General features: G+C 32.5%; 1 protein-coding gene across 1 annotated transcript; it reads right to left on the reverse strand.

Moving 5' to 3' along the window:
- Positions 1-11,775: 11,775 nt before the first annotated feature.
- Positions 11,776-12,738, reverse strand: LOC101959405 (olfactory receptor 2Y1B). The gene has a single exon (XM_005341223.3). It carries the CDS (start codon positions 12,736-12,738, stop codon positions 11,776-11,778), a length of 963 nt encoding a protein of 320 aa, XP_005341280.3.
- Between the last annotated feature and the right edge of the window lie 4,832 nt (positions 12,739-17,570).

Genomic DNA, 17,570 nt, shown 5'->3' on the forward strand with positions numbered 1-17,570 from the left:
TGATTTAGAGTAACTCCCACTCTAAATCCCCTCATTTATACTTTGAGAAACAAAGATATAAAGGGAGCTTTGAAGAGGCTGGTGAGAAGATATAAAAGCACAGTAGAATGAGAGATTCTCATGAGGTACAGAAGCAAATTTGACCTAAGGTATAGATGCTAATGGAAAGACATTAGAAGGCTTTACCCAAAGACAGCCTAACACAAGTGCCACAAAATTAGACTCACAAGACCCTTTGGAGAACCTAAAAGAAATGAATATTGCTTCCTTTTATTTTTCTACTTATCATAATCAAAGATATCCTATTTAAATTGACATCTTTGTTATCTACCAGCCAATCAGTGTGCTCAATGAAGTCCAAATTATGCTTTCTGCTTCCAGAATTTTTGCAGTTAATTTTCTTCCTTCTCTTTCTCTTTTTTAGAAATCCTGGATCCACTCTATTAGACAAAATATATCTATTGATTGATATCTTTTGTATAAAAATAAATGTTGTGCTACTAATTAGCCAGATGTCTTTTAGTCATTCTTTGGGAATTTATTTCTGAAAATCCAGTAAGATATTGTGATCTGGATCTTATCCTTGGATCAAGAGAAATGTCTTCTGTAAGTGCACCTAGTACGCACTGTGCAGGAGGATCCAGGAGAATCCTCCACTTACCCACCTCCCTCCCTACCTTGGCTATTGTCCTATGTGTCCTGGTGGAATTTTTTTTTAACTTTTACACTCCATATTTGATTATTTACCAGATTAGTTTTTCATTGAAATTTGATTTTTCATAGCTTATTTACCTATGTTGGTGGTGGATTTTGAGTTTTAATTTGTTTTGATAATTAGGTGATTTCTATTGGGTAGACAGATTTGGGAAATTCAGTTCCTACCAGGTGAAAATTGACAAGGACTTTGACTCTAATTTATTTGGAGAGTGTGTGTATGTGCATGGTTGTGCATGTTTATTTGAGGATTCTACTATTATATTTTCTTTTAGAAAAGATGCAGGGTTGAGAGGTTTTTAGACTTTTTTTGGAATGTTCTCTGTCCATTTTGTGTTTTCTCCAATATGAATATAAGTAGTTCTAAAGATAACACTCTCTTCCTTTGTGCTATCACTTGGACTTTTTAAATGTATATCCATTATGGGACCAAGAATATCAGTAGAACGGAAATTTGTATATTAAAGATGATCTTAATATGCCGTCCTACAGAGTTTTGACTTTAAAATGTGTACTTAAAATATTCCTTAACGTAAAAATGGATTCCTAGATTCTCACACTCATCATCTTTGATTTGTTTGCCAAAGCCTCTAAATCAAATAATTCAAAATCAGTGTTCTTAATGACTCACTAAATAGACTAAATTAAAGAGAGGAAAAAACATTTCAAATCAAACAAATTGTCAGGAAAATGAGTTTACAACAGCAATGTCATTCAAAATTTAATATTTCCCAAACCTTAAGCATGATATTTCTTTATTGAAAAACTAATGGAAACTAATGTCAAGTCACTGTTATTTTTAAATAAAGATTTTTAAACTAACCAAAAGTGCCACCTCATATTTATATTTAATTTTTATCATAGTGCCATTCAAATAACAAATTAATAATATAAATGGTCTACTTGGTTATTAAAGTCAGTCAAACAAATTCTTGAGATATATTCTCCTAATTGTATTTGCATTGTATTGTATTTAAGATACCAATATTTTAATATACATCTGAGATAGTACTCTACTGTACTTCTACAGTGCTTCTGTCTGATACAAGGTGTTCAAATGTTCTTACTCAGTCATTATTCGGAATAAATCCAACTGATGATACTATATCAAAAGTTGTAGAAACTCATAATAGCCAAACATTTTTAAAAACAAAATTAATGGAATTCTTTATTTGATATAGCTATTTAGTGTTATAAATGACCCTCTTAGAACTGCTTTTTGTATCTCCTGTAGATTTTGATATGTTGTGTTTCTGTTTTTGTCTCAAACATTTTTTTTTTCAATTTTCCTTTTATTATCTTCATTGACTTATTGGTTGTTCAAGAGTGATAGATATTTGTGAATTTTCCAAAGTTTCTCCTACAATTAATTTCTAGTTTTATACCATCATGATCAGAAAAAGAAGAATGTGTATTTTGTAGCTGTTGGCAGGAGTATTATAAGTGTATCTGTTAGGTCCATTTTATCTATAGTATGATTTAAGTCCAATGTTTTCTTTTTGACTTTCTTTCTGGATAATCTATTCATTTCTAAACATGGGATACTGAGGTTTCTACTCTTATTGTACTACAGTCTGTCTTTTCATTCACATCTGCTAATATTTGCTTTATATATTTAGGAGCTCTGATGTTGAATGTATGTGTATTTAAAATTCTTGTTTTCTTGATGAATTGACTTATTTAATATTAAATAATATTTTTCTTTGTCCCTTTATTTACAGTTTCTGAATTAAAATCTATTTTATATTATTTAAATATAGTTATGCCATCTCTTTTTTGGTTTTCATTTTTCAAGAACTATCTTTTTCTAGTCATTTACATTCAATCTATAGGTATTCTTATAGGTAAAGTGAGCCTTTTACGGGAAGCATATAACTGGGTCTATCTTAGTTTGTTTGTATCCATTCAATCAGTTTATGTTTTTATTGAATAATTTAATATATTTATATTCAAGGTAATTATTAGTAGGTAAGGTCTTACTACTGCTCTTGGATATGGAAAGTGACAAACTCCAAAATAAAGTGACCCAGGGAGAATGAATGAGGGAGAATACAATACTTTGATTTTTTTCCCAATACAATGTTTCCTAGTGACAAAGCAGGCCCTGGGGGAGGATCAAGCCTGAAATAACTGCTTCTTTGAAGAGGCCAAAACATTGATCCCACCCTAAACAAATCATTTCCCAGTTACGACTAATGACCCTGCACCCTCCACCTGGCCCAGTAAAGATAGCTCAAACTGTTAAATTATTAATTAAGTCACCTCTCAGTGTAGCCTATATAAGCCTAATCTCCCCCTTTGGTGTATGGCTCATTTTCCACCAGGAAAATGGAACAGGCCTCACTCTGTTCCCGAATAAAAGCTGTGCTGAGCTAATCTAGGAAGTTCACATGCTTTTGTGCTAACAACTGCCATTTTATTAATTGTTTCCCAGTTGTTTTACAGATCCTGTCTTCTTTTTTTTTCCTCTATTACTTTTTCTCTTTGTCGTTAAGTGATATTTCTCTAATGGTAAGTTTTGATTTTTTTCTTTTTGTATGTGTGTGTGTGTGTGTGTGTGTGTGTGTGTGTGTGTACTTTAGGTTTTTCCTTTGTGGTTACAACAAGGCTCACAAAACACATTCTATAGTTATAGAATATTTTTTTAAAACTGGTAATAAGTTAACTTTGATTACAAAAAGCAAAACCATATTTTATCCACTACATATGCCCCATTTTAAATTTTGATGTTGCAATTTACATCCTTGTATATTGAATATAATTTAACAGATTATTGCATTGCTTTTAAAATAGTTTTGTCTTTGAAACTTGACAGTAAAGTTATAGGAGATTTATATATCATCATTACATTATTATCATATTTTGAATTGGGGTATATATTTACTTTTATCAGTGAGTTTTTTTATTCTCAGATTTTTTTTTATTATTCACTAGTATCATTTTCTTTCAGCCTCAAAAATTTCCTTAGCATATTTTGTAATGTAAGTATGTTTTTTGTTTCTGTTTTTATTTGTTTTGAAAAGTATCTTTTCTCTATCATTTCTGAAGAACATGATATGATTTCCTTAGCTGGGGATACTGTTATGCTCAAATTCGGGATGCCCATAAGACCACCAGAGACCAAGATCCATGTAAACAGCAAAGAAGTGTTTATTGCAAGCTAGCTTGGTCCTCCATGCACACACACAGCAACTGGTGACGCTGAGAGGCCCTGAGCCCAGGGTTTGTAGCAGTTCTATACATTCTTTGGGGAAGGCAGGGACTTCACATACATCATAGCAACTCTTAGCAAATCATCACACACCGTGGAAAAATCATAAAGCAACTCTAAAACATGATTAGCACACTCACTGGCAGGAACGAGTTGGGTAGGGGTGATTGGTTACTACAAGAGGGGGTTCATTTGAACTGATTGGTTTAAGCCAAGAGAGGTGTTTTTACTGAACTACATGGTTTCCCAACACCATAAACTACTGGGAGGGTCATCTGGCATCCCAGGTATTTTCCTGTCTCATGCTGATTGGTGGCTGCTAGGGGGTTGCTATGGGTCCCCACCTAGCCGGACTGAGTCAGGGACACCTGGCTAAGCAGATCTCTCCAGTTATTTGTAGATAAACAACTTAGCAGGGTGGGAATGTGCCTAGGAGTGCTCTGTGGGTCTTTCCAAGGACAAAGGTCATGTCTCTTCCTTGGACAGGCTTTGCTCTGAGATAGAGGCTGTTTTTTCATACTATTCTTATTCTTTATTGGCAGGTTGTTCCCCTTTAACATTTTGAATATACATTCCTAATCCTAGCCTATAAGATTTCTAGAGAGAAATATGTTGTTAGCCATATTGAAAATCTCTTATTTTTTATTTGTTTCTTTTCTACAGCTGTGTTTAGAATCCTCTCTTTGTCTTTGACTTTGAGCATTTGCTTATAATATGTGTTGAGGTAGTTGTCAGATCAGGTGGGGCAGGCAGCGGCCAATGGAGGCTGATTTAAAAGGGCCACTCAACAGGCTTTATTGAGATATCAGTCTGGGGTGGAACTCCATCAGACCCACAGAGGGGACAGGAGAAGGGTCTGAGAAGAAACCGCGTGGAAGCTTGACCAGACTGGATTTTTATGAGGCTTACAGCAGGAAGGGAAGAGCTTGGGACAGGAAAAGGTGTTTCTAGGGTCCCTTGCCACCTTGGAGTTGGTCAGGGGAGTTGGCTGAACTCCAGGATTGGCCAGGGGGGTCCTGCTGATTGACAGGCATTAGTTAGGAGATCTGGCTGATTGACAGGCATTTCCACTGGCATCTGATTGATGTTCTGCTTTGTTTTAAGTTGTCACTAAGTTGCCACCACAGACCTAACAGTAGTCTTATTTAGACTGGTTCTAATTGGAGACATTTGAACTTCCTGTGCTTAGATACTTATATCTTTCTCCAGGTTTGGGAAGGTGTCTACTATTGTTTGTTTAAATAAACTTTCTGCCCCATATGTGTCTTTTTTTCTTCCTGAATTTCTATGACTCCAAAATGTTCTTGGACTCTTTCCCATGAATTTCATAAACTTTCTTCATTCACTCTCATTCTTTCTTTTCTCCTTCATCTTGTAGTACATGGAGTCTTTCTTCTGCTGTTGATATTTCCATTCCATTTTTAGTTTAGTTTGTTGTATTGCTCAGTGTAAAGTCAGGCAGCAGCGACCAAAAGGAGGAAGATTTATAAAGGCTGCTGGAGGGACCCTCAGACCAACAGGGTGGGTCTGAGGAGAGGGCATTGGGGCTCCATTGGAATGGAATTTTTATTGGGCTTCTGGCAGAAAGGGAGGGCTTGGGACAGGAAAAAAGGGTTTTTAGAATCCCTAGTCTTACTGAGGTTGGTAGGGGAAGCTAGCTAAGATCCAGGATTGGCCAGGAAACCCAGATGATTGATAGGGGGTTCTGTCAGCAACTGATTGATGTTTCTCTCTGTGCCACAAGTTGCTTAGTGCTTTGTTCCTTAGCCACCTCCATCAACCTTACCTTCAGCTCCGGGATTTCTGTGTGATTTTTAAAAATTATTTAAAACTGTTCTAAATTTCTTGCACTAGAAATTATTTTCTAATTTTGTTGATTTGTTTCTTTGTATTTTCTTGAAATTTGCTAAGCTTTTTAAAAATGATTATTTTTAATTCTTTGTAGGTAGTTCATGCATTTCTTTTCTTTTAGGATTAGTCTCTAGTCCTTTATTTTCTCTACTTACTGATGTTACACTTGACTGATTGCATCAATGTCTGCATGTTGGAATAAGTAGGTACTTCTTTCAGACTTTATAGACTATATTAGTCCGAAAAAGACCTTCAATAAAAAGCCTGTCCAAAGATTCTGGGCAGGCAATCTGGCTTGGTTTTGAAGCATAGGGCTTTTGACCCTTTCAGTGGTGCAGACTAGAAATTAAATCTGCCTTGAAGGCTTGAAGCATGGGGCTACACTAACCTTAGGGTGGGTCTAAAGGCTCAGTCTGTGAATATAGAGATGGAGTCTTCTGTGGGAAGCCATTCTCACAAGTGATTGGGCACCTCCCTGACTGGATGTGAGATGTTCAGGCCAAGCTGTGTTAGAACCTATCCCCACCCTTTTTAAGTACGAGAGCCCTCCTTGTGGGGGTGTGACTGACCATTGACCCTGAGAACAATCACTGACTCTGACCTTGGAATGCTGTCTCCCTCAACCTTCATTGGATGGAATTTTCCCCTGAATTTCTTGTTCCCCAATAAAAGGCCACTCTCTGGCGTGCCCTTCCTGTCTCTTGCTAGTCTCTTGTTTAAACCTCGCTAACCCACCAGGTGACTCGAGGCAGGAGCCGGGGAGGGCCTTCTCAGACCTGGTCAAGAAAAAGATAAATTGAGTTTATGTGTGTTTATTTTGATCTCACTAGTTAACTTCTATGCTTAGGACCTCTAGTATGAAGCTACTGTGCTGGTCCTGCAGCAGAGTCTTCTCATTTCTGAGTTTTTCTTCACAGTCTAATGTTGGATTTCTAGATAAAGTCTTTTGCTTACTTTCCTATCTTTTCCCCAATCACAGCATATATCTCTTTGCAGTATGTTGCCTGGATTGGGCAAAGGGTGATGTGGGTAATGTAAAATTGTCCTTCTACCTTAATATGGTCAACTATTGTTTAACTATATAAGAAATTGCCACAATGTTTTAAAATTGACCATAACATTTTCACTTCCTCCATTATACATAATATTTCCAGTTGCTCCACATTCTTGCCAATATTTAATAATGTAATAATTTTTTTAAAAAAATTTAATCATGCTAATTGATATGAAGTGGTATCTCATGCTTTAATTTGTATTTCTTTGATTTCTTATGATACTGTTTTCACTTTAAATGCACTTAATATTTTATGAGCATTTTACATTTACAGAAAAGTCATGGTGATATTACAGAGACATCTCATATATCTTTCCCCTAATTTATTCTAGTGTTAGCATCTAACATTGGCATTGTACAGTAGTCACAACTAAAAATTATATAGCAGACTAAGTTCGATTATTATTACTAAACTACAGATGAATGTCTATATGTGGATCAGGTTATCTACATATTAGGGCTATTTTACTTCTTCCTTTCCTGTAGGTCTGTAGGTCTTTACCCATAAACATATAGATCTGTCAGTTATAGATATTTTATATTATTTCCTGTTGTATTTCACTGCCTACAATGTCCAAAATAAGTTTAAATAAAAATGGTGAAAGCAGGTCTTTTTGCCTTGCTGCTAATTTTAAGAAGAAAGCATTGAGTATTTCATCATTGATAATGATTTTAGGAGCAGATTTTCCATTAATGTACTTAACCATGTTGAGGAAATTTATTTCTAGTTTGTTGAGATATTGTTTCATGAAAAAATGTTAAATTTTGATAAATCACAGGATTTATGTTTTTTATTATGTTAATTAGATGAACTGTGTCATTTAGGCACAGATGTTAAACCAAACTTGCTTTCTAATAATAAAACAAAATATGATTGGTGTATTATATTTTTATTTGGTTTTGGATTTGATTTATTAGCATCCTGTATAGATTTGAGTCTATGTTCATAAGAGGTATTGGTCTGTAGTTCTATTTACTTTTTCTTATGTTGTCTTTGTTTTTTCTTTAATCAGAGTAATGCTGACCTCATGAGATTAGGCCTATGTGATCTGACCTCGTCTTAGTGAATAAAGTAATAGTGAGTTACTCAACTCGTTCTACACACCAATATGCTTTATTTTTAGTGCATTAGCATTGTAGGACTTCCTCACCTAGAATCAACTTCTTCCCATTTGTGAATTCACACCTTAAATTTGGGTTTATTATGAATACTGCTAATATGAACATTTTAACCCAGGTATTTTAGTGCAAATACCTTGGAGTAGAATTACTGAGTGATTATATATATATATTTTCTTTAGTAAGTCCTCTGCCTTACAGTTTCTAATGTTGATGGTAAACCAACTTAGACACCTATTAGCCATGTAAAAGAAATATATCTGCTCACATCCTCATCAACACTTGGAATTACCAGTCTGTTTAGTTCAGGCACTTTGGTTAATAGTATAAAATTTGGGGTCTAATATTTATTTATATAACACTAATGTGGTTGAATGTATTTTTGTGTATTGATTGTCAGTTTAAATGTGATTTTTTTTGTAAGTATGTCTTCAAGAACTTAAGATCTACTTTCAGTTAGGAATTTATGTTTTTTCCCCTTGATTTTGAGGGTGTTATTTATCCATTCTGTCTCAGCCTTTGATATTATAAATATTGTAAACATCTTTTTACACCATATGACTTGCTTTTTCACTTTCTTAATGTCTTCTGATTAGCAGAAATTTCTGATGTTAATAAAGTCCACTTTACATGTCAGTTCCTTCTACATGTTATTTATGCATTATCAAAAAACAACTTTGTCAACCCCAATATCATGATGATATTTTCTAATGTTTTTTTTTGTTTTGCTATCTACATGTATATCCATAATCATATGATAATTTTTTTGTACCAGGAATTGAACCCAAGAGCGCTTTACCATGGAGCCACATCCCCCCACTTTTTATATATTATTTAGAGTTGCTTAGGGCCTTGGTAAATTGCTGAGGCTGGCTTTGAACTCCTGATCCTATGCCTCAGCCTCCTGAGTTGCTGAGATTACAGGTGTGTGCCAAGTGATAATTTCTAAGAGATAAGTGTAAATATTGATTTTATATGTTTAATCAATTGACAAAGTATTATTTATTTTATTAAAATACTACCTTTTCCACACTTTTTTCGCCACTGTGATTAAAAAAAATAGACCCATGTTGTTCTTTTTATTTTGTTTCATTATTTTCTATGATTAGAAGATTATACCCAAATAGAATGTCTTATTGTTACCTTGAACTATGTAATTATCTTATTAACAAAATAAAAGGTAAACACTATGACCATTTCAATATATTTAGTAAAAGTCTTTGAAAAAATGCCATTTCAACCTAATTGTATCATCATTTTGTGAATAGTTAAAGTTTGTGCTGTACATACACGTTAGGATACTATTAAACCCTGTTAAAAGATGAAATTCTACAATTGTGACATAAGCCTGTGGGATGTAAAGTTAAACAAGAAAGACCAGTTCTTCATAATCTCATTCTATGTGGAATCTAAAAAAGTTGAATTAATGCAAGTGGAGAGTAGAATAATAGTTATCAGTGGCTGAGTAATGGGTGTGGTACATAGTACAGTGGGGAAGATTTTGTTGGTCTAAAGATACAAAAATTCAAAATGCTTATTGCACATAGTGGTTATGATAGTTAAGAATATACTGTACACTTGAAAATTGCTTAAAGAGTATGTTTTAACTTTTCTCAATATACACAAATGATAAATGTGTGCTAATATATATGTCAATTAGCTTAATTTTATCATTCCACAATGAACACATATATCAAACATCACATTTATACCATAAATATATACATTTTTATCAACTAAAGATAAATATATTTTTAAAGAGTAAAAAAATGTTTAAATTAAAATACATGTAACATACTAACAATAGAGGGAACTTCCTTAATCTGATAAAAGGAACCACTTATATCTAATAACAGAAAAATCTTGAAAACAAAAATTTTAATGGAAAATTCCCAGAGTTATAATTATCATATATTACCAAGAATTGGCACCAAAAGTTCATGGTCTGTGCATGCACTTGTGATACTTAAAATTTCACTCCATGCTTCTGATACACAGGAGAATCACAGTGGATGCCGAATCAGAATAGTCACTGTCTAGTAGCACTCATTTTTCTGTATTGGTTTAATATCAGTTCTCCAAATGGATTGAACTCTCCATTTGTTTTTAGTTCTGTCTATCCAATAACTCAGCTACCAGCTTAATATTAATATTAAGTAACTCCTTTCACTTGAACATCAACTTTTATTTTAAGAAAAATGAAATACAGAATATATCAGTGTATTTTAAAAGTTTAAATATGATTACCAAATCTATTACCTATTTCATTAAATACCAAACAACACATTTGTAGAAATTCTTGTGAAAAGACAGATACTAAAATTTTTCCTTGGAAATGATTGGGACTAGGATTTTTGTACTATTGGAAACCTGAGTTTTCAATCCCTTTATATCTTCCCCAAATTATAGATACACAAATATGTATGCACATATATTGTTAGAAAAAACAATAGCATTTTTATTTTCATAATATTAAAATTTGTGAGGGTTGGATTGAGAAAGAAGAGCTGATTATGTACATTTTACTTGAAAAATGATATAAATTTCATCATGTCTTCAAGCTGCTCATATTCTATATTTTGTGAGAGAAATGAGCTACATATCCACTGCCCAGAAATATCTGGAAAGGGTGTGTATATCACATTCATAAAATGATCTATTGCATTACAATCTTTGAGAGTGGATGTTCTTTTCCACTTTTTCTATTGTAACCTCACCAAGGTGAACATTCAGTCTGTTTTTTCCCACTATTTCCTATGTGTACACAAGAACCTATAAATGAAGATAATAAAGTGATACAAATGTAATGAAATACATTGCTAGTAGGAATGTTCTTTTAGATATTTGGACGATTTTCAGAGTGCATACAGGAGACTCTTAATTGTGTCAAGTCCAAACACCTTTATCAAAATACAGACCATTCATCCACCAACAAATACATAATAGAGTTCTTAAAATGAGGTATTAAGAATATCTGCCCCATGTACAGGGAAAACCTCAGAAGCTATTGGATTTCTTGCCATTAAGTTTGGAGAAAAAAATGTTATTATTCCACATCAATTTGGCCTGCTGAGAATAGCTATGATAATGCTGATCAAAATGTTTGAACACCTAGAATAAAATACACACTCATTTGGCAGCAAGATGTCTCTCAGATCAGTAGGTCATTGCTGAAATATGTATGTGTACCTGTGTTCTCCATGTTTTAACCATGAAGAAAAACTTCTGTAAACTGAGGTATAGTGTCATAGATATATGCTACAAAAGCTGCCAGATACATGAAAAAAAAGAGTTGGAAGCATTGTACGGAGTTATTATGTGTTTTCCCTTCTTTTTCCAGAACAATCTAGATGACCACAGCATCCACTTGACTCACAGAGAATGTCATCTTAAAGTTGATTAAAATAAAATTAGATATAAAAAATTGTGCTTCCAATAATCTAAAAATATACAAAGAGGAAATGAAGTTTCAGCTTGATTCTTGGTATATTACATTATGGCCTAATTTAGTCATTTCAAGCAGTCACCTTCATGATTTTTTTAAAAGTCTCAGGATTACTACCTTCTCCAGTAGTCTTAATGTGTTGTGGGATAAGAAGTCATATGCTTATTAATTGAAAAATTTACCATAAAATACAACATATACTAACCAGAATATGACATCTAACATTTGTGAATATTCATTATTTTTATAGCTCTAATATCTGAGAGAGAATATTCATTCAGCTATCATCAACCACTATTTGGAGGGGTGGTATGAATGATAGCAATTAACAGTAAGTATTGTGGAAGTGTGTAATCTGAATTATGGCAAGACTGTATTCTCCTAAGCCATGTTCCACCCTTGCTCTTGTTCTCTCCCTAGTAGCTTGTTTATTGCTCTCTTAACATCCTTATTTCTCAAGGTGTAGATAAGGGGATTGAGCATTGGAGTTATGAGTCCATAGAAGAGTGCAAGAAGCTTGCCCTTCAATTTGGCTGAGTTACTCTTGGGTGCCATATATGCATAACCACTAATGGCAGAGCCATAGAACATGATGACCACCAGAAGATGAGACCCACATGTGTTGAAGGCCTTTTTTCGACCTTCAGAAGACTGAATCCTTACTACGGCTCTGAAAATGTTGATGTAAGAGAAAAGAATTAATCCAACAGGAATAACTTTTATGACGATCACAGCTGCATACATCTCCACCTCATTGATCCATGTATCCACACATGATAATTGAAGCATGGCAGGTACCTCACAGAAGAAACTCTCTACTCGATATTGGCCACAGCGAGGTAATAAGAACGTCAGCACTGTTTGCACCAAGGAGTTGCTGAAACCTGTTATCCAAGCCACTGTTGCTAGTTGTTGGCATAGCCGAGAATGCATGATAACTGTGTAGTGGAGAGGCTGGCAGATAGCTACATATCGATCATAGGCCATTACTGAGAGAAGTAAACATTCACTAGATCCTAGACCTAGGAAGATGAAAAGTTGAGCTATACATCCCACGTAGCTGATGCGTCTTTTGTGACTGTGTATATTTATCAGCATCTGGGGGACTGTGGAAGTTGTATAGCAGAGGTCCAAAAAGGAGAGATTAGCCAGAAAGAAATACATGGAGGTATGAAGTCTGGTGTCAAAGCGGGACAAGAAAATGATAGCTGAATTTCCAAGAAGGGTCAATATATAAAAGATAGAGATGATCACAAAAAGAAACATTTCTAGTTTGGGCCATTCAGAGAAACCTACTAAAACAAAGCCACTGAGATGATGGAAAGTGTTGTTGAATCTTCTCATTGCTGTGGCACTACTTGCTGGAAACATCAAGGGTAGAATTTTGAGATCCTGATTATTTTGGGCTTAGAACTTAAAGTTGGCTTGTGAATCTGCATGTAACAGAAAAAACTGGAAAGGGGATGTTGAGACAAATAAAATCATTAATGTATTTCCTTTCATTATCTCAGTAAGAAAAATAGCATCCACAGTTAAGTGTATCTATATTTTAGCAACTGCATTTAATCCATGATTTTTCACATGTAAAGAGGTTTTACAAAAATACACATAGTATAGATGTATTACAAGATATTTGTTATAAAAGATATTGGAAAGATTGAAGAAAGTGGAAAATTCATGGGAGCTTCATTAAGTCTATTCAATATGTTTTCTAATGTTTTTCCTTTTAATTCAATTTATTTTCTTCTGACTTTTGAATGGTTTTGTATTATGGAAGATGAAAATTACTGTCCATCAAAGGCACTATCAATGAAAGCAAATTATCCTCCCTTCTTACTGTATTTATCCTTTCTGCTTACTGTAATTAAATTTATATGGGTAAAACTTCAAGGAAGTGAGGCAATACACTCATGAAATTAATTTGATGATATTTAGCCAAGAGATAAGTAAATTAGTAGGAGTAAACATGTCTAAGACTAATAGCACATAATGTTTCACTTACTTTCCTTAGTAAAAAAAGCACATCTATATTTAAAAGAAATTATATATATATATATATATATATATATATATATATATATATATATATATATATATAAAATAACAAAAACTACAAATGCAATAGTGATTTCCATAGGTTGTATCAGTATTACATGCTTAGCCATACTTCCAAGTAGAAAAATTCTAAAGCTAGGCTCTTTTGTAATTAAGCTTAATTGTCATATAATTTTCTGTTTTCTGGGAAGGATGCTTACATAATAGATTTTCCATAGGAAAGTGGAAAAGCTCTGAATAATGTATTTAAAACTTCTCTGATGTTTGTCTTGGATGTGACAATTACCAAATACATGATCATGTGCACACACACATCTATACATGTACTATCTGTATGTTTAATTTTGTTTACATATAAAACAATTCAAGTAAGAATGTTTTATTCAAACTTTCAACTATGTAAAATGCATGACATAAAAGTAAATATTACTTTTCAACAGTAATAATCATTATTATTCATAAAATGATTCTTAATGAAGGGCTTTTATAAGTACTACATATGTATCATTTCCTTTTAACACAATTGTCATTTGTTTTTATGATAAAATCATATTTATAAAGTGATTCTTAATGAAGGGCTTTTATAAGTACTATATATGTATCATTTCCTTTTAATACAATTGTTATTTGTTTTTATGATAAAGTCATATGTAATTCTTTTCATTCTTATGGCAGAATTTTGGACATTTTTAAGGAAATCCAATCTATTTTATTATTATTTTATTTTTAATTGGCATAGAATTGTATGTTATGTATAAAAAGTGATATATATAAAATTCTGCACTATACTACATATAATAGAATGACTGAATTTAATAACATATGTATGATCTCAAGTAATTGTCATTTTTGTGATGAGAACACTACATCAACTCTGTTGGTATTTTTCAAGATTTAAATATATCTTTATTAATTGTAGTCACCATGTTATACAATAGATCTCTTTGATTTATTGCTCCTACCTAACTGAAATTTTGTATCTTTGAACATCATCTCTCCAATCCCTTCCCTCAACTGCTCCAGCTCTTGGTAATTTCTATTTTGTTCTGTAGTTCTATGAGGTCAACTCTTTCAGGTGGAACATATGAGAGCATGTATTTGTCTTTAAGTGCCTTGTTCATTTCATATAATCCTCATAAATTCATTAGTCATACCCATTTTATAGACAAGAATGCTGAATTTCAGAAAGGTTAAATAACTTGCCTTGCAATGGTGTAGGTAGTAAGTGACAGAGCAAGCCTACTCTTGGACTACCTCAATTAAAATCCTGTGCTTATAACTACTATTGTATGTAGCCACCAGGATAAATGGACAAACCTGCACTGTGTGCATATTTAAACAAGCATTTAGTAACATTTTTTTTAAACCTTGGATATTATATGGCAAAGAGATGGATAAAATCATCTCCATTTTATCTGCATGCCTGAATTTAAGGTCACTCTTTATTTTAAGGAGATGAGAAAGTACATTAAGCAAAGTAGAATGTTATCTTGGACAGAACAGTAAGCTGGCTTACTACACATCACAATGAAATCATAAAGTCAAATGATAAGTAAAAATGTTAGGAATAATTAGACAATTTAACATAATTTAGAAATAATTACTATTCTGAGATTCAATTATTAAAAAACCTTAGTTCATAAAATGAACAGTTACCAAAGCACAGTATCAAAAAATTATTATATAAATAAGATCTTTTATAACAAAGTTTAAAACATCAGCAAAAATTGTAAGTGTGAAGAAATGCCAATTTTAATATTATAATTTATCTTGAAAATTTTCTTAAATAAGTTATTTTCATATATAATCAGATGCATATAATTACTCACCTTCTAGGATATGCACAATTGATATATTAATGAAAGTGAAAATAATTAATATTATTTCAGAATAAAGAATACTGAATACATTTTGTTTTTTCTATTGATTTTTTTGTGTCACTAAAATTAATTTTAAATATGTATTACTTTTTCATGATCCTCATAATATCTTATTACATAAAATAGGCATAGTATAAAATGTAAAGTATATTTCTATTATCATTGAAATATGTATATACAAAGCATAAGAAAATACACAACAAAAATATTAATTAGAATTATCAATAGGTTTGAGATTATTAATGATTTTCATTATACAATTGTGTTCTGCTTTTATAAATCTTATTCAGTGAATATTTATATAATGAGTGAATACACAATAGATGTTATTAAACAAGAAAGATGCAAAGTACAATATCAGATAAACTTTATGGCAATGGAACCTTTATAACATGCACTCAATACCAGAACTCCAGGTTTTATTTCCATACAGTATAACTGATATTGTGCTTTTTATCTTCCTTCTCAGATCCATGATTAAATCATTCAAGCAGGCAGTTCCTAAAAGGGGAGAGAACAGATATTTCATTTATATCATATTTTATAATATAAATAATCAAAACTTTTATGTCCTTGGGTAATTCATTCAAGTAACTATTGTTATGGAGATTCAACAAGCTGGTATAAAACAGCACAGAGATGGATAAAATAAAAAGGTATCAATACTAACTGTTAAATTTTTGTAAGTGGTTATCTTTTCATAGTGGCTAAAATATTTTCTTCAGGTTAATCATATTAATAGTAAAAATACACAGAATTACTTGACAGCCAGCCAAAAAATAATAAAAATTTAATTCCTTTATGTTAATATTTTATCTTGCTAAAATGTATGCTCTTCCCTTGTAATGTGTTCATTTGCCATTTATGTTGGGATTTTTTTATATAAATATGAGACTTTTTTATGGAAAAAAGAGATCTTTCTACAGTATATGATGGTTTTCATTCATAGGTGGTAGTTTGGACATTGTAGAACTTCCAGAGATCTCATAAAGGGGAGCAAACAATAAAAATATAATAAAATTTCCTAAGACCAGAATTCACTGAACCCAAAATTTTATCCATGGCCAGGTATAACTTTAACATTGTCAGAGACCATTTTCACTACTAATTTCAGTGAAACAAGGGAAAAGGAAAGAAAGAAGCATTCTGATTTTAATGATGTTTTCTGAAAATGATAGACTTTAGGAATGACTTTTTTATTGTACAGGACTTGATTTCAAAGACTAATCATAAAATAGTAAGTCTAAGTTGGAGATATCTTTGAAAAATAATTTTATATCCTACTTTAAACATCTCACATCAATCATTCAAAGTTTTTTTCATGTTTCCCTTACTAGTTAAATATCTTTATTTTTAATCAAAAAAGGACATAATTGTGAGCCAGATACATAATTAAATTGTACTTGAAATCAAGTACCTGTTCATCTTGTTTTACTGTGCATGGTACTTAACTAAATAACAAACTCATTGAAGCACTCAAAAGGTGCATGTTAGCAAACTTTTTGTCAGCAAACTTGTATTGCCAAAACAAATTTATAGTGCCTCATGGTCCACTGGTGATTTCTTCCACATTAAAAGTTAATATATAGCTGGACAAGGTGGAACACACCTGTAATCCCAACAGCTTGGGAGGCTGAAGCAGGAGAATTGTGAGTTCAATGCCAGCCTTAGCAAAAGAGAGATGCTAAGCAACTCAGTGAGACCCTGTCTCTAAATAAAATACAAAATAGGGCTGGGGATGTAGCTCAGTGGTTGAGTGCCCCTGAGTTCAATCCTTAGTACCAAAAACAAACAAACAAAAAAACAAGTTACTATATAAAAAACTATGAATGACATCTTAGTAAATAGGGACCCATCTACTTGATTATTTAAATCAGTTTCAAAACTCTAATGTGATTTCTTAATAAATCCACATTAGTTCGAAGGGGAAAAGATTTGTTTGTGCTTTAGAACTACTCAGATAATTCCTCCATTTTTTAGCTACTCTCATAAGCAACAATTCTAGAAATGAAAACAAAAATAACCTGACTCACTTGTGCTATTCAGATTTAAATAAAGTAAATATCACAACAGACATGTCTGAAATGCAGAAGATGATTAGAAACAATTTTGAAAACATATACTTTAATAAAATAGAAAATATAAAAGACATCAACAAATTTCTAGAGACATATGACCTACCCAAAATGAATCAGGTCATATACGATTTAAACAGATAAATTTCAAGTAATGAAATAGAAA

The sequence above is a fragment of the Ictidomys tridecemlineatus genome, chromosome 8, assembly GCF_052094955.1.
Source record: "Ictidomys tridecemlineatus isolate mIctTri1 chromosome 8, mIctTri1.hap1, whole genome shotgun sequence".
In the NCBI taxonomy this organism is placed as follows: Eukaryota; Metazoa; Chordata; class Mammalia; order Rodentia; family Sciuridae; genus Ictidomys; species Ictidomys tridecemlineatus.